General features: G+C 42.2%; 1 protein-coding gene across 6 annotated transcripts in view; it reads left to right on the top strand.

The window, feature by feature from the left end:
* The window catches only part of SLC23A2 (solute carrier family 23 member 2), a 152,032-nt gene that overhangs the window by 84,838 nt on the left and 48,772 nt on the right, over positions 1-18,422 (top strand). For 5 of the 6 annotated variants that reach the window (XM_030825369.1, XM_030825370.1, XM_030825371.1 and 2 more), the window contains 2 exons: positions 6,037-6,135; positions 16,563-16,679. In XM_030825369.1, the coding sequence (XP_030681229.1) occupies positions 6,037-6,135; positions 16,563-16,679 (216 nt within the window). The remainder of the gene's footprint in view (positions 1-6,036; positions 6,136-16,562; positions 16,680-18,422) is intronic. The other variant, XM_030825375.1, reaches the window with a different exon arrangement.

Genomic DNA, 18,422 nt, shown 5'->3' with positions numbered 1-18,422 from the left:
AACACATTTTAATTGTGGAGTAGATTTGGATACAAGAGCAAATAACGGTGTGTGCACACACTGAGGAGGGGGATTAATAACAGTGTGTGTTACCTTTCTGTTAAAAGAATAGAAAGCAGAAATTTGGGGAACTTTATTACTATTCTGAAAGTGATTGGTTTAGTATAAAGTGGTTCTCTTAGTGGCCAGACACGTTATAGTGTGGATGAATTATGACCACATCCTGAATAAGTGGGAAATTGAGTTCTGAACACTCTCATTGGAGGTGTAGGGTTTCGCAGGTGCCAGTGCCCTCCACTTGACAGGTGTCAGTAAGCAGCACATGCACTGTCACTTCTGCTTGAGAAATGTGGGCACACACAGCTGTCAGTTTCGCCTGGCACTGCTGTGACACTGACATCCCTAGGCAATGACTTCTGTCACTCCTGCTTCCTACACCTCTGACCATCTCAGGAGAACTGTTTAGAAATAAATACTTTAATACCATTGTCTTAGCTTAGTAAAAATAAAACACAAGCAAAAAAGACATTGTATTTATTGCTCAATAAATATAATGCAAATGCAATTGCATATTGGAGACAAACAAAATCATCTGGTTAGGCAGAGAAGACCTCCTTTCATAGATGATTGATTGTACAATATTAGTTTAGGAGACAAAACTTAAGGCCACAAGTTTTGTTTAAGATAGTTTTGGAGAAGAAAGGACATCTTGTTCCCAAAAGGGGTATACTAATCTGCTGGTATTTTTATAAAAACTTGATCAATTTCCTGAGGTGAACGATGCCAAGATTCTTCTGTTATCTATTAGATACCCAGAAGAAAACCAGACTTTATTAAGTTTAGAAAGCTTCCCAAGACATGTTTTATTTCCCAGTTAAAATAATATTTAAAAGTTCCAAAATATGAAGCTTTGATACTATCATCGACATTTTAATCCTTTTCCCATAAAAAAATTCATTCCTCAAGAACTGATTTTTACCATTTGATTTTTTAAATTAAATTTTGCATTAAAAATAGACCATTAGAGTATCTATTTTAATAAGCCAAAGGAAAAAATATTAGTAAAATAGACTAGTACTTCCAGTAGAACTGTTCATCTGTAAGAACCATTTAGGCAAGAACCATTTAGGCAGCCCTCTGCACGTAAATCGATCAGAAACGAGCCAGTCAGACAAGAGCATTTCCAGCTGGCGTCCCCATCTTATTATGGGCTTCCTTAGAGGATGGGGGTAGCATGGAGAGGAGAGCTACATCTCAGCTGTGCAACAGGAGGGTAGCAGGGGGAAGCTGGGCTCTGAGGTCCCCAGGGACAGCTGGACCTGTGCAAATCATAGGTTTTCTAGGTCAGTAGTATTTAGAGTTAAATAAACTTCCTGGACTAGCCTGACAAAGTAAAGCTTCCTTTTTTGGATGATTTCTATGGGTCAAACACATTTTGAATTGGCTTACAAACACTCCACGGCTACCTCCACCAGTCTCTTTGGGACTGGCACCTCCATCCACCCAGCTTCCCAGCTGAGAAACCCAGACGGCAGCCTGGACACTTTACTCCCGTGCCCCCTGCTGTGCTGTGATGGTATCTCCCCATTGTACTCACCACAGAGCTCCCATCCAGACAATCTTCAGGGGGCATTAAGTCCACATCATTGCTCTCTCCTGAAGCTGACCGTCTTTCCCAGACCACTGTTAACACCTTGGCCCAGCTCCTGTCTCCTCGTGTGCCAAAGGGTCATTCTTTTACCCCACCCATCCACTCTCCTGCTGCACCCAGAGTGGCTGTCCAGTGCTAGCATCTGATTGTGGCACTCCTGTTCTTGGCATTTCTTTGTGGCTACTGACTGCCTCCTGTGTAACAGCGGAATTCCTTGGCGGGGCACTCAGTCTGGACTGAGCTCCTGCAGGGAGGCAGGACTGCATTCTCATTGCCTGGGATACAACCACAATTTGTTGAATGAATGAATATGTGACCTTTTTTTCTAGGCTTAGGAGTGTCTGCATTTTATAATACAGATGTTCCTTGACTTACGACAGTTACACCCCTAAAATGTATTTAATATACCTAACCTACTGGCAATTCATAGCTTAACCTTGCCTACCTCACATGTGCTCAGAACCCTTACATTAGCCTGTAGTTAGGCAAAAGCATCTAACACAAAGCCTATTTTATGGTAAAGTGTTGAATATCTCTTGCAGTTTCTTGAATACTGAAGTGAAAAGCAGAGGGGTTGTATGAGTACTTGACAGTTTCTACTGAATACATATCACTTTTGCACCACTGTAAAGTGAAAAAATCCTAAGTTTAACCATTGTAAGTTGGGGACCATCATACTTGTGTGTGTATAAGTAGCGAGTGGAATGTGTCAGGGGAGCAGTAGGAATTGCTAACTCATTCCAAAATCTATCTTCTTAGTGCCATGTATACAGATGATTTTTTTAATGTATCGAGGTGAAGTTTGCATAACATGAAATTAAAGTGAAAAATTCAGTGATATTTTAACACACTCACAGTGTTGTACAGCCTCCTCCATTTGGTTCCAAAACATTGCATCTCCCGCAAAGGAAACCCCATACTGATAAAGTTGCTGTTCCCTGCAGTAACCCGAGATAAATGCAGGTGAAGGTTAGTTTGGCTAGAGTCGGACTTTCAATCATATCTGGGTTTTTCTGATGATTTAGTAACTAATCCGTGTTTTAAGAGAGTTCGTCCTGAGAGCATGTTGCTCTTGGCTTCTCAGTGGGTTGAGCACTGCTGCGATATGACTTGGAGCACAGTTCTCTCCGCAAGTTAAGAGTTTTCATCTCATGGACCTGAACTTGGCCAGGAATGTGTATCCTCCCAGCAGCCAGTTTTTATAGGCAAACCAGCTCCACAAACTCAGTTGGCTTGTGTAAAAAACTATAACACGTTCGAGAAATAATTTTAAAAGCAGGTCTTTATTTGAAGTAATGTAAGAGAATTCTGCTCTGTAGAAGTATGTACTAATTAATTGAGATCTCTGGCATAGTTTTTATTTTTATTTTATTTTATTTTTTATTTGTTGAGATGGAGTCTCGCTCTGTTGACCAGGCTAGAGTACAGTGGCACAATCTCGGCTCACTGCAACCTCCACCTCCTGGGTTCAAGCGATTCTCCTGCCTCATCCTCTCAAGTAGCTGGGATTACAGGCGCCCATCACCACGCCCAGCTAATTTTTGTATTTTTAGTAGAGATGGAGTTTTGCTGTGTTGGCCAGGCTGGTCTCAAACTCCTGATCTCGGGTGATCTGCCTGCCACGGCCTCCCAAAGTGCTGGGATTACAGGCATGAGCCACTGCGCCCGGCCTCTCTGGCATTCTTAAAAACCCACTTCAGACCTAGGTTATAATCTGTATGACCTTGAATGAGAAATCTAATTTTTCACTGCCCTAATTTCCTTGACTACAAAAACACATGAATTGGGAATCTCTCTGGACCTCCTCAATCCTAGCTGTGCTGCTAGGATTTTAGTCTTAAATTTCTTCCCTATTATCAAAATAAATTGTACTTATTCATTTTAGGAAATTACCAAAATATAAAAAGGGGAAAAAGTTGGCAAAAATGGCCATACCAATTAAGGACAACTACTGTTAGCATTTTGGAGTATGTCTTTTTTTTAAATTATCCATTTTAAAAAAAGCAGTATACAAATAACACAAATACATCCTGATCATAAAAGATCCAAACACTTACAAAGGGTTGGGAGTGAAAAAATGAAAGGTGTCTGCTATTGCTGTTCTTGTCCCTAAGGCAGCACCCTTCCTACTGGTTGTGATTTTCCTGTATCCTTTTCTGTCCTTTTTAGACAAGTGGTGGGGTCATTACAATTTTCTTTTTTAGCTCAGTTGGGATAATTCTAGGCTTATTGTTTTATGACTTTTTAAAAACAGTATTTCTTGGAGTTCTTTTTTTTTTTTAAATGAGTACATCAGCTATTTATTTATTTATTTATTTATTTATTTATTTATTTATTTATTTAGAGTCGATGTCTTGCTCTGTCACCCAGGCTGGAGTGCAACCCCCCCGCCTTTCATGTTCCAGCAGTTCTCCTGCCTCAGCCTCCTGAGTAGCTGGGACTACAGATGTGCAACACCATGCCTGGCTTATTTTTGTATTTTTAGTAGAGACAGGGTTTCACTGTGTTGGCCAGCTGGTCTCGAACTCCTGACCTCAGGTGATCTGCCTGCCTCAGCCTTCCAAAGTGCAAGGATTACAGGCCTGAGCCACCGTGCCCGGTGCTTTATTATTTTTAATGGCTGAATATCTCCTCTAAATGAGTGTATAATAATATAACTGTGTCTTTTTGATGAACATTTATGTTGTTCCCAAGTATTCAGTGTTTCATACATTACAGCAGTAATCAACCTTGAATATACATATTACCTGCATGGATATTTCTAGAGGATAAGCTTCTATGAGTATAATTGCTGGATCCACAGAAATACCTGTTTTAAATCCCATTGCCAAATTTCCCTCCACAAAGGCCATTCCACCAAGAGCATGTTCCCTCCAAGAACACAGGAGAGTAACTCTCCCCCATACCTTGGTCAACACCTGGTTCAGTTTTTTAAGTTTCTCTCTAAATTTGTTTTTTTAAAAATAAAATTTTAATCATTATTTCCATAATTTAAAATCATATGGAGCAGCTTTTCATGTGTTTTATTGTATATATGTGTTTCTTCTATGAATGATATATTCCTAGCCCTTGCCCATTTCCTTTCCATCCTTTTTCCTTAGACCTCTCAAGGATGAATTGGATTGTTTGGTTTTATTATTGGTTTGAGGTGTTCTTTACGCATATTGATACTGACCCTTTTTATATCTGCTGCACCGTATTTTCTCCTAGGCCATCACTTGTCTTCTGCTTGCTTTTAGTGTATTTCACAATGCTGGAATTTGAACTTTTTATGTGCTTTTTAAATCTGTAGTTTTTAAATGTATTTGCACTGTTAACCATATATACAGTTACCCTAATATTTATTACATGTGCATTTTCCTTGATACTACTCTGTGTAAAAATCTTTTCCCTTGTAGTATTCTGGGTGTCAGTGGCCTACAACTAGTTATTTGAGCCACGTGCGGTGGCTCACGCCTATAATCCCAGCACTTTGGGAGGCCGAGGTGAGTGGATCACCTAAGGTCAGGAGTTCGAGACCAGCCTGACCAACATGGTGAAACCCCGTTTCTACTAATAATATAAAAATTAGCCAGGTGTTGTGGTGGGCACCTGTAATTCCAGCTACTTGGGAGGCTGAGGCAGGAGAATTGCTTGAACCTGGGAGGCGGAGGTTGCAGTGAGCCGAGATCACACCATTGCATTCCAGCCTGGGCGACAGAGCAAGACATTGTCTCAAAAACAAAACAAAACAAAACAACAACAACAACAACAAAAACCTAAAAAAACAAAAACTAGTTATTTGTTATTATAAACAGTGATTACTTTCTCTGGGTTAAAGCTTTTGTTCTCGATATTGTTCTCCAGTATAGATTCCTAGAAGTGGAACCATTTGGCTAAAAAGTAAAAATATTTTATGGCTCTTGCTACTGGCTGGCAGAACCTGGGACGATGGTGTGGCCCCTTACCGAGGAGTGTTCTCCAGTGGGCTGGTTTACTTAGGTGAACAGCAGAGCTTGAGTTCCTCCAGCTAGTACATTTCCCCTTCTAGGGGCAGGAAGTCGGCCTCAGGTGGTTATGTGGGCAGGGATCTTAACCGAGGCAGCTCAGGGTACTCTCACCTGTTCAGCCGGGGCTTGGTCCACAAACAGCATGGGCCTCTGAGCCAAACTTCCCTTGCCCTGGAGGCTGTGGGGGTGCCCCTGCTGAGGTTGCCCTGGGATTTTATTTCTGTTCTCCCCGGCTGAGCCTTCTGCTAAGGCAGCCTCCCCATATGGTACGTGGAGTATGTTTCTCCATCAAAATCATGCCTGGTCATGCACTCACCAGGAGAATTACAAACGGCTTTCGGGAGGAGGAAAATGTGGTTCACGCTGAAACAGCCTCTAAGTGGATTGTCTCTGCAGGTGGTGATAAATGGAGGCGCCACCTCCAGCGGTGAGCAGGACAATGAGGACACTGAGCTCATGGCGATCTACACTACGGAAAATGGCATTGCAGAAAAGGTACCCCTTCCCTCACCCCGTGTCCCCACTCCCACCGCCATCCCCTCCCACAAGTGCTGCCCGCGATCCGGATCCCTTGCAGGCACCTGCATGTCCTTCATCTGGGGCTTGGTCTCTGACTCCCAAGGGGGTGTGTTCTCTTCGTAAGGGAAGTAGGAGGAGCCATAGGGAATAGAAGTTACTAGTTTTTGTTTTTTTTTTAATTGTTTTAATGGCATTTAAGGTGAGAATCATAGAGGAGGATCTAGATATTTAAAAAAGCCTCAGCCAAGATGGCAGAGGGAAGTGGTTAAGAGCTTGAGGTCTGGCATCTGGTCTGGGTGCAAATATGAGTCAGACTGAGGAAATTATAGAAGTTCTCTGGGCCTCAGTTCCCTGTCTCTAAAATGGGAATAAAAATATCAACATCTGGTTGTTTTGCAGATTGAATGAAATAATGTGTGAAGTTATTAGCATCGTGCCTGTTACATATACCTGTGCAGTAAGTAAGAGAATAAGGGAAATCAGCAAGTGGTTTATACAGCCTATGAAAATGCCTTTGAGCTTTGGCCTTAGGACCTTTGGCACCTTAGTGTGCCAGTGGAAATGGCACACTAAGGTGGGGAGAATCGTGTTTGTGGTTTTTTTGTTTATTTTTGTTTTGCTCTGTGCCTCGTTCCATCTCCTTGAATGGTCAGACTTTGTGACCATAGAGGTCAGGAAAGAGTTGCCCAAAGTGGCTCCAATCTGGGCGCAGTGGCTCACACCTATAATCCCAACACTTTGGGAGGCTGAGGCGGGAAGATTGCTTGAGGCCAGGAGTTTGAGACCAGCCTGGGCAACGTAGCAAGATCCTGTCTCTAAAAAAAAAAAAAAAAAAGATAATTATCCAGGTGTGGTGATGTGCGCCTATAGTAGCAGCTACTCAGGGGCAGGAGGATTGCTTGAGCCTAAGAGTTTGAGGCTACAGTGAGCTAAGATCATGCCACTGCACTCCAACTGGGAAGACAGAGTAAGACCCTGTCTCTAAAAAAATAAAATAAATAAAAATAAGACAAAGTAGGTCCAGATATCCCGATTTCTTTTTTTCTTTGTATCCGCCACGAGGTCTAACATATGAGAAGTTAGATAATCTGATATTTCCAAATTGTATTGCAGCTCTGAGACTTTCATTTGAGTTTTACTTGGTAGATTTTAAACACAGGTTTTATTTATACTATGAAAATTTACTAATTTTCAACTGACATAATAAGAAACTAAACAATTTATGTAAAAAGAAATTCTATTCTGGAACTACTGTAATATACTGTAGACAGTGTATACTATGTATTCTAATAACAGACCACCCAGAAGTTGACACATAAAAATACAGTACCTGACTTGGGTATTCGCATGGTGAGTTCACAGTGTAATCACTAAAGTGATTAAGAACAAATAAATTGTATTGAAATTCTGGAATAACCAAATTTTATGCCCTTTTAAACAAAATTCCAATCTGGGATATGGAAATTTCATTTTTGCCAATAACCAGTATTGTTATTATTTTCCTGCTGCTTGGAGCTATTATAAATTTTATGGAGGTTAATTAAAGTAGATCCATGCAGAGATATTGAAATTCCAGAAGTGCGGGGTTCCAAGCTGCTCCCCAGAGGTTAGTGCAGTGGTGTTTGGTATGTGGATTGGTGCCTGCGGTCTGCAGCTGAGGCACGTCCCACACCGCCGGGTCGCAGCTTTCACATGGCCCATCTTGTAACAAAGGGCTTCTTCACAGACTTGGTGGGGCCACATATAATCCTGTATGCCATGATTCCAGGCTGTCATGTTTTCAGACTTCCTCCTTCTCTGTCTGGAGATCGTCTTTAGAAATAAATAGTGATGAGCATTAACACTTTGGGGCTTAGCTTTACCTTTTACTGATGGGAGGGATCCAGTTGTAGGAAAAATGTCTCTAGCACATTTATGCTAGATGTTCATTTTCCTGTTTGGGTGAACATTTTTTCATTGTCTAAACATTGATACGTTTGCATTTCCTTGAATACCAATGAAATGGAGTATCTTAATATTTTCCTGGCCATTTTTCTTACTTTATGAAATGAGGAGGGCAGTGAGAAGAGCTGCCACGTATTAAATAGTGCTAGTTGGGCTGGGTGTGGTGGCTCATGCCTGCAATCACAGCACTTTGGGAGGCCGAGATGGGTGGATCACTTGAGGTCAGGAGTTCAAGACCAGCCTGGCCAACATGGCGAAACCCCGTCTCTACTAAAGACACAAAAATTAGCCAGGAGTGGTGTTGCACGCCTGTGGTTGGGTTGCAGCTACTTGAGAGGCTGAGGCAGGAGAATCACCTGAACCCAGGAGGCAGAGGTTGCAATAAGCTGAGATGGCACCACTGCCCTCCAGCCTGTGTGACAGAGTGAGACTCCGTCTCAAAAAAAGTAAATAAATAAAATGCTAGTCATTAAGCCAGACCCTCAGCGGGCTGTTTCGTTGTTTTTTTTTTTTCTTGAGACAGAGTCTCACTCTGTCACCCAGGCTGAAGTGCAGTGGCCCAGTCTCTGCTCACTACAATCTCTGCCTCCCCAGTTCAAGCGATTCTCCTACCTCAGCCTCCTGAGTAGCTGGGACCAGAGGCGCACACCATCACACCAGGCTAATTTTTTTTGTGGTTTTAGTAAAGTTGGGGATTTACCATGTTGGCCAGGCTAGTCTCAAACTCCCAACGTCAGGTGATTTATCTGCCTTGGACTCCCAAAGTGCTCAGATTACAGGCGTGAGCCACCATACCCAGCCAAAAGTAGTGGAAGGCTCTCAGGAAGCCGGATTGCCCCAGTGTGAGCAGAGTGGCATGTAAGCTGGTTATTAAAGAGCCTGCACTGGATGTGCTGCCCTGTATGCCACTGGGTCTTTTGCTGCCCGTTGTTTCAAATGCCTCGTTGCAATTATCATATTAAATACAAGATAAAATAAACTTGTCTTCTATAACTTTGAGATCTACTTTTTTTTTGTTAAAGACCTTTTCTGACTTGGGCCAGGTGGGTGGCTCATGCCTGTAATGCCAGCACTTTGGGAGGCCAAGGTGGGTGGATTGCCTGAGCTCAGAAGTTTGAGACTAGCCTGGGCAACATGGTGAAACCCATCTCTACTAAAAATACAAAAAAAATTAGCCGGGCTTCATGGCATTCGCCTGTAATCCCAGCTACTTGGGAGGCTGAGGCAAGAGAATTGCTTGAATCCAGGAGGCGGAGGTTGTAGTGAGCCAAGATGGCGCTGCTGCGCTCCAACCTGGGTGACAAAGTGAGACTGTCTCAAAACAAAAGAGACCTTTTCTGACTTTTGATCCCTATGGATTCTCTTTAAGCTATCTTTTGTTAAAGGACTAGCTGTTCCAAAAAAAAAAAAAAATGACATTCATTTTAACATGATTGTCTAATTGTAAACAGTCCAAAAAATGGAGAAAGTTGAAAATGTGCCCCCTACATTCTTTATATATTCTATGTAACCAGTGGCTGGCAACCTGACGTAGAGTAACCGTCCTAAAGCTGAGATCTGAAATCTGCAATGTTCCAATATCTGAAATTTTTTGAGCACCGACACAATGCTCAAAGGAAATGCTTGCTCATTGGAGCATTTTGGATTTGAGTTTTGGGATTGGGATGCACAACCGGTAAGTATTTCAAAATCCCAAAAAAATCTGAAATCCAAAGCATTTGGGTTCCAAGCATTTTCAACCTGTATGTATATTCCATACCACTTTCCACATAGGTACACACACACAGATGCCCCAGATGTTAACATTTTACTGTATTTTCTTAATCATTCTTGTAGGCATATTATTATTTCTGAGCTGTTCGAATCTTACAGACATAATGCCCCTTTATTTAGGGAAAATACTGCACGTGTATTTCCTTAAAACAAAGACATTCTCTTTGTTTTATAACTTCAGTACAATGTTTTTTGAGACAGTCTTGCTCTGTCATCCAGGCTGGAATGCAGTGGTGCAATCTCAGCTCACTGCAACCTCCACCCCCCAGGTTCAAGCAATTCTCATACCTCAGCCTCAGCCTCCCAAGTAGCTGGGATCACAGGCGTGCACCACCACACCTGGCTAATTTTTCTATTTTTAGTAGAGACGGGGTTTTGCCATGTTGACCAGGCTGGCCTGGAACTCTGGCTTCAAGGAATCTACCTGCCTCGGCCTCCCAAAGTGCTGGGATTACAGGCATGAGCCACCATACCCGGTCCCTACAGTACAATTCTTAACACTGATAAATTAAATGATTAGTCATACAATATCTAATTGATTTTATTACTTAATCCCAATTATAAAATATTTAATATCTACCAGCTTTATTCACATTTCCTCAGTCCAAATAATATTCATTATTGTAAAATAAATTAATTAATTAATTTTAAAAGTTTTGGTCCAGGAATCAAATCAGGGGCTGTTGAGGCATTTACTTTTTAGGTATATCCTTAGTCTTCTTTAACCTGGAACAATTTTTCATTGTTAATGTAACATGGTACAAGCCAGTTTACTTTGTAGAATCTCTCTCAGCTTAGGTTCGTCACTGTAGTTTTAACCTGATTTTTCATTAGTGAGGCTGCATCTCTTTACACATGCTCAAAAGCTATGTGTATATCCTTTTCTGGGCCAGTTTTTCCTGGCACTTTCAATATTTAGCTTCGAGGCTGCTATTATTTCAGGAATTGGGTATTTAAATATTAATTCCAGTCTATTCTTTTGGTTTCTGATTTGGGAGCTGCAATTATGCATGTTTTGTTTGTTCTTTGCCTGCCTCCTCCAACTATCAGTTCTCTTTAATCTTTTCTTTTTCCTCTTAGCATGGAGTTTTTTCATTCTAGTCTCTGACCTTTACTCTGTTTCTCAGCTTATCTGTTCTTCCTTGTGCTCCTCACACTTTCATAGTTTTTTGTATTTTTCTTCCTTTCCATCTGGTCAAATTTTGTACTCATGTTTATTTCCAGTTTTCCTTAAATGTCTGTCTGAATTTTAAGGTCTTCCTTAGTAAGAATGATTGTTTTATTGTGTTTTCAAAATGCATTTTTTTCATTAATCCATTGAATACTGTAGTATCCTTCTAATTTGTTAACATATCCTTTATTTCTTAAATTTTTCTTATTTCTTTGGTTAATTTCTATATTCTTTTTTCCTTGTTCTGACATTTAACACTTACTCTTATCTGTATTTGTCTTTTTCTTATTTTTGAGAGCTACCTTTGACTTCCAACCCTTCTGTTGAGTTTTAAAAAACTATCCTGTGCTTAATTTCTGAGACCTCTTTTATTGGTTTTTGGTTTTGTTTACTGGTTAAAGTCTTTAAAAAGCATTCTTTGTCTCCCACAATAGAAGTAACTTTATTTTTCTGAAGATAGTTTTTTTTTTTTAAACTTTTTTAAAAATGCTACATTGATTATATTTTCTGTTTCTTTGCCTTCATTTTTTTAGTCTTTCTTCACTGTCCCAGGATAGGAGGCAATAAAAGATAGGATTGTGAGGTCTTTGTGTGTGATGAAGTTTATATAATCGTGGGCCTGCCCTTGAGTGACCAGGTGGAAAGCCGTGTTGTGTCTGTGGGATCTGTAGATGTCACTATCTTGTCTTTGGGGCTGATCAGCTTTCTCTAGAAAGGAATCGTGTGGTCTCCTGTGGGTATAAGTCTGGCTTCTGTGACCTGGTTTCTGGCATTCTGGAAGCAGATGAGTATCCTGCTGCTGCTGTTTTCTTTGATCGCTGTGTGGTATTCCTCAGTCTGAGGGCTTTCCAGTTTATATTCTTCAAACCATACATACTGGTTTCTTGAAGGAGGAGGATAGCAATAGTTAACACCCTGTCTGACCAGTTTGCGGAGTTAAGACCTGCCCTCTCCCCATTGCTACCCTGTCTAGTGCTTCCAAGGATAGCACTTTCTGGGGTCCTGCTGGTCAGCCAGCCCACCTCTTCACGGCATCCTTCTGTGAGCACCCAGCTTGTGCATTCCTTCCCTCTCCCAAATTGGTCACAAATCATCCAAACAATTTCCATATTAAAAAAAGTTAATCTATTTTTCTTGATCTCCTCTTTGCTTTGTCCTTATAGATGTGTATCATATTTATTCCTTCTGTGTTTTTAGGACTTAGAAGAAAAGACACATGTGGTCAATCTACCATGCTTAACTAGAACTCAAAAGTTGGCTTGTTGAAAAGAATAATGAAATTGATCTTTTTGGGTTTTTTGTTTTTTGGTTTTATTTTTTGGTTTTGAGACAGAATGTCACTCTGTCACCCAGGCTGGAGTGCAGTGGCGCGATCTTGGCTCACCGCAGCCTCCGCCTCCTGGGTTGAAGCAATTCTCCTGCCTCAGCCTCTCAAGTAGCTGGGACTACAGGCATGCGCCACCACGCCCAGCCAATTTTTCTATTTTCAGTAGAGACAGGGTTTCAGGGTTTCGCGTATTGGCCAGGCTGACCTCAAGTGATTGGCTTGCCTTGGCCTCCCAAAGTGCTGGGATTACAGACGTGAGCTACCAGCCTGTTTTGTTTTTTTTGAGACAAGATCTCTGTTGCCTAGGCTGGAGTGCAGTGGCATGATCACAGCTCACTGCAGCCTCAACCTCTCAGGCTCAAGTGATGCTCCTGCCTCAGACTCCTGAGCAGCTGACCACTGGCATATGCCACCACACCCAGCTAATTTTTGTTTGTTTGTTTTTGGAGACAGGGTCTCTGTCTGTTGCCCAGACTGGTCTCGAACTCCTGAGCTCAAGCAGTCTGCTGACCTTGGTCTCTAAAGTGCTGGAATTATAGACATGAGCCACCATGCCTGGCCAAAATTGATCTTTTGTGGCCCTGATTAAGAGAAAAAAAGTAGAAAGCACACATATACATTAGTATAGTAAAAAGGAGAAATGTACAAGAGAATAATACATGCTACTTTATGATAATCAGTTTGAAACGCTACAGCAGGGGTTGGCAAGCCAAATTTGGTTTAATATCTGTTCTTATCGGTGGAGTTTTGCTGGAACACAGCCACATTTCTTCGTTTACTTATTGCCTAAGGCTGCATCCATGCTACAGTGACAGAACCATGTGGCTCCCAAAGCTTGAAATATTTACTGTGTGGCCCTTTATAAAAAATATGTGCTGACTCTGCTGTAGAGGAAATGATTTCCTAGAGAAAGAGACTACAATTGACCCCAAAGGTGCTAGACTAGATAAATAACCGCAGAGGAGATAGCAAAGGTTATTAAAAATGTTAAGAAGGCTCCAGGCAGAGAACAGCGTTCTGAGTTCACTCTAGTCTTCGGAGCACAGGTAATTTTTTTGTTCTTTAGATTATTTCGGACCATAGAATAAGATGGAAAGTCTTTGTAAAGTGACATAATTATTTATGTAGTCATCTTTTACAGAAACCTTGTTAGAGGTTTTTGTTTTTGCAGTATTTAAAATAGCTCGTAGTTTACACAGTGATCACTGAGTGTGGCACCACAGTGCGTAGAGTGCACAATGGCCAGACTGGTCCTTCTGTCATCAGGAGGGGCTGCACAGCGTCTGCCTCACAGTGTTGTCTGATCCCCTTGACCACACAGCCCCCTCCTGTATCATTTTAATACCAGTTGTGGACCTTTACACTAGTTTTGTTTCTGAGTTGTAGGGCTACCCTCATTACTAGGAAAAGTTTGTGTGTGTGCATGTGTGCACATGTGCCTGTGTGTACATCTTAACCTCTGCCTGGATGCGAAAAGTCTTGTCTTTTTTTGTGTGTGTGTGACAGAATCTCGCTCTGTTGCCCAGGCCAGAGTGCAGTGGCGTGATCTCGGCTCACTGCAACCTCTGTCTCCTGGGTTCAAGCAATTCTCCTGCCTCACCCTCCGGAATAGCTGGGATTACAAGTGCACACCACCACGCCCAGCTAATTTTTGTATTTTTAGTAGAGACAGGGTTTCACCATGTTGGCTAGGCTAATCTTGAACTCCTGACCTCAGGTGATCTACCTGCCTTGGCAGGTGCTGGAATTACAGATGTGAGCCACTGCACCTGGCCAAAAAGTCTTTTCATCTGCCATATAATTAACACTAGTGGTTTTGGAATTGTTAGAAAAATGTTGCTTACATTATTGTATAACAGGTTGTACTAGTCTATGATAGTGTTATGTATTCTGTCTTCAGACATTTCTCTTTGTTATGAAATACTTTGTCATGTTACTTTGTAAGCAGCAGCACCACCCGTGTGGCTGTAGCTAATGCAGTGCTGTTGAGCTGACCTTTGTGTAGTGAGCCCCAGGTCTATAATTCTGTCATGTTAGCAAAATGGTGACCTCAGTTCAGAAGTTCCCAAATCAGGTTCTGTGATTTATGAGAAAGACTCAGAATTCAGCAGAGCTGTTTTACTCACAGTTAAGGGTTTTTTTGTTTTGTTTTGTTTTGTTTTTTTCAGAGAAAGGATACAGATTAAAATCAACAATGAAAAAAGGCACATAGGCAGGGTCTAGGAGACACCAGGCACAGGCTTGCAACCATCCTCTCCCAGTGGAGTCATGCAGGCAGTGTTCAGTTTTCCCAGCAGTGATATGTGATAACACCCATTCAACCAGGGAAGCTCATCCAAGCCTTGGTGTCCAGGGTTTTTAATTGGGGATCTGTCGTATAGGTATGGCTGACTGCCTGTGTGGCTAACTTTAGTTACTCACCAGCCCCTCCAGAGGTCAAGCTGACACTGTGTGGCCAAGTTTCAGGTAAAAAAAATATGTATAAACTAGAGAAGGGGCCTCACTATGTTGCCCAGGTTGTTCTTGAACCCTGGCCTCAAGTGATCCTCACACCTTAGCATCCCAGAGTGCTGGGACCACAGGTGTGAGCCACTGGCACTGGGCCTAAAAAGACACGTTTAAGAGGCAGAAACCCCAAGAGCTCAGGTTATCCCCCACGTACCGGGCAAGAGTCAACCTTTTCTTTGAAATGTGCAGGGTTTGGACAACCCAGACCTGCTGAGTTAATCTTTATTGTACATCACTACATGCTACACCCCTCAGACACATACGTACTTTTTCTACCATTTCTTCCAACAAGTTTTTAAAGACATCCATAATCCATTGTAACGAATTCAACACAATGTAAATTTGCCAGTATCCCTTGTTAGGACGCAAGAGAAAGTTTTACCCAAAAGGTCATATTCAGTTACATTTGGATTAGATCAGATGTCAGCTTCCAACAGACATTTACCTTCTGGCTGTGGAAGGTGAAGGTGAACTATGTCCCTTCTTTTGTTTAAGGGTGTTGGGCCCCAAACCCCAAACCCCTGTTGCCTCCATGTGGAACACATGGAATCAGCATTTTTCCATGTAGATATCTCTTCATTTTGTTTCCTGTTAAGCACTTTGTTTGCTAGGTTATAAAACATTTTTAAAAATGAGATACATATCTTGGATTCCAAGAAAGGATTGTAGAAATTCCAAGAAAAGAATATTTGTGTGGTATTCGAAACCAGAGCAGTTTTGAGGTTCTCTTGGGGAACTCAGGGCTACCTTGAGTTTTCTGTTTGGCTCAGATACTGCATGAGTTCAGAACTGACACTGGGGGTGACTGGAAGAGGCTGGACTCTAACCTAAAGTGACTGGTCTTTATGATGATTTTTGCTTAAAAACCATGCCACACTTAATGTTTAAAAATTCTTTTTTTACTAGTGTTAGGGGAAAAAGAAGAAAAAAAACCTGTCACCTAAACTATCAATACATTTTTTTTTATTATACTTTAAGTTTTAGGGTACATGCGCACAACGTGCAGGCTTGTTACATATGTATACATGTGTAACAAACCTGCACGTTGTGCGCATGTACCCTAAAACTCACACCAACTATCAATACATTTTTAATGTTTTGTTTTTTAAACAGAATTCAAATCACCGTGTTTATATACTTTTGAATTTTCCTCTTTTCACCTAACATTATCTGAGCAATAGTGTTTGGATAGGAGGGTGTAGAACTTTAAAGTACAAGGATCCTTTTTACTTGCAGGGATGAAGTGGGCTGGGAGGGGCAGATGAGTGTGCTGTCTCTTCGAAAGTGGTTAAAATTTTCTAAGATTTCTTCATTTGGGGTCTCACGCAAGGACTGCTTGTGCCAAGGTATCATTTTCTGGTCTCAACCTGGGAACATCTCTGTCTGTGCAGGAGGATCCCCAGGCCCGGGGAGAAGCTCTGAGCAAGTTTGGTGTTCTCAGGGATGAGTTGTTGCCAAAGGACACTGACCCCCCAAATTCTGAGGATTGACCATCCCAGTGGACGAGTGTACTTGAGCCAAAGGGTATACTTGGCTTCAAAGAGAGCCAAGGTTCAAAACTGCAGGAAAATGGCAGCCACTTGATAAAGTTGTTTTTCTGTAATAGTGGCCTGTACTTGGCCAAGCTAACATTGGTCTTCACGTTTAATGAGTACCTTCTTTTCTCCTTCTCGCTCACAGAGCTCTCTCGCTGAGACCCTGGATAGCACGGGCAGTCTGGACCCCCAGCGATCAGACATGATTTATACCATAGAAGATGTTCCTCCCTGGTACCTGTGTATATTTCTGGGGCTGCAGGTAAGATGGTTCCTGTAGGATGTGTAACTACCAGCAGGTGTTTGCATTGTCTACCATCTGTAATTGTTTAAAAATTCAACTTTGATTTTTGTTTGTTGAAGACTTTTATAAATTCCTCTTTTAAGAGTGATGAGTAGGGGCTGAGCATGGCGGCTGATGCCTGTAATCCTAGCAGTTTTGGAGGCTGATGTGGGCAGATCACTTGAGCCTAGGAGCTCAAGACCAGCCTGGGTGACATGGCAAAAGTCCATCTTTACAAAAAACACAGAAATTAGCCACGTGTGGTGGTGTGTGCCTATAGTCCCAGCTACTCAAGAGGCTGAGGCAGGAGGATTGCTTGAGGTTGAGGTTGTAGTGAGCTGTGATCACACCACTCCACTTCAACCTGGTTGACATAGTGAGACCCTGTCTCAAAAAAAAAAAAAAAGTGATGAATGGGAATTGTTGACATCACAGCAGGAGGAAGAAAAGAACAGGTAGAATGGATTACCAGGGAAAAGAAAGAAGATGTTCAGAGGACAAGCAAGAGCAGTGGCATAAAGGAAGGGAAAGGAGATAGAGTTATAGAAGGAAGGAAGAATAGATAAAGGAGAAAAGTTGAAGAGTAGAGAAAAGAGAAATTAATTTTCATCTCCCATCCCTGTCCTAGTTAACCCACCCAAAATCATGGTAACCTCTGCCATGAAACATGAGTTGCCCTGAAAAATGCCATGTTGGCCAAGACCTAAATGGTAGGTTTTCAGTCTTATTTTTTAAAGGAAGGGAAACTTGCCACGGTAGCAGCAGCTTTGTCTGCTGCAGTTTCCAGTGGGAGGGGAGGGCAGCGGGCTCAGGGACAAGGTGGGTGGTGACATAGCTGATGGAGGCCTCCAGCGTCTTTGATACTTCACTCTTCTGTCTTCAGCACCCTTTTCCCTTTCATAGGATTAATGCGGGACATTTTGGAGAAAGGGGACAATGTGGGGAGGGTCTTTTCTTAGATGCACACCCCTGGACTGAATATGCTTTGGTTTTAACTCGGACTCTGTTCTGAGGTCGAACTTACCATTTTTCCCTTCTCAAGTTTGTGTGGTCAGTTCAACCTAAGGTATCTCAGGTGCTGAGAAAATCCATCTCATTGTCCAGAGAGGTTTATTCACCCACCCTGGGGTGGGGCTGCCAACAGCTGGGTACTTTAGTTGAGTTTCCAGTTGCCCCGCCCTTCCCTCACCCCCTTTCAGGTATCAAAGCACATGGTAACCCCGACTGGCAGGTGTCTGTTGAGTAGGGGAGGAGTCAGAGCAAAAGGAGCTGAGTGGCCTTGGCAACTAATCTACCTTGGGCTGAGCGTTCTGAACCAGGCCGAGCATTCTGAACCAGATTCAGGAAACACACTTTTTGGAATGTTTATCTTATAAATATTTCTAGCAGTCTTCCCTGGTCAGATAGGAGTGGGATCATGCCTGCATCATGCCCTTCCTAACGATTCAGAGTACATAAAGTCGTGAGCAGCCCTGAGACATCCTGAACAGGAATATTTCACCCCAAGAAACTCCTTTACATTTGGGCTTCACGGGCTGCCTGTGGCGTGTTTGGCGAATGTGGGCAGGAATGGGAAGCTGCTGGAAGAAAAGTAGGAAGTTTGCAGAACAGAAATAAGAACTGGTCAACAGGGGAAGGGAGGGAAGTGAGTCGTGAATGCTGGGACTATCCTACCGGGGCTACAGGCGTGGCAGGGGGTTGGGGGGGCTCCCAAAGGAAAGT

The sequence above is a fragment of the Nomascus leucogenys genome, chromosome 13 (assembly GCF_006542625.1).
Source record: "Nomascus leucogenys isolate Asia chromosome 13, Asia_NLE_v1, whole genome shotgun sequence".
Lineage (NCBI taxonomy): Eukaryota > Metazoa > Chordata > Mammalia > Primates > Hylobatidae > Nomascus > Nomascus leucogenys.
The sequence above is the reverse complement of the archived record's forward strand: the minus strand, read 5'-3'. Positions and strand labels throughout refer to the sequence as shown.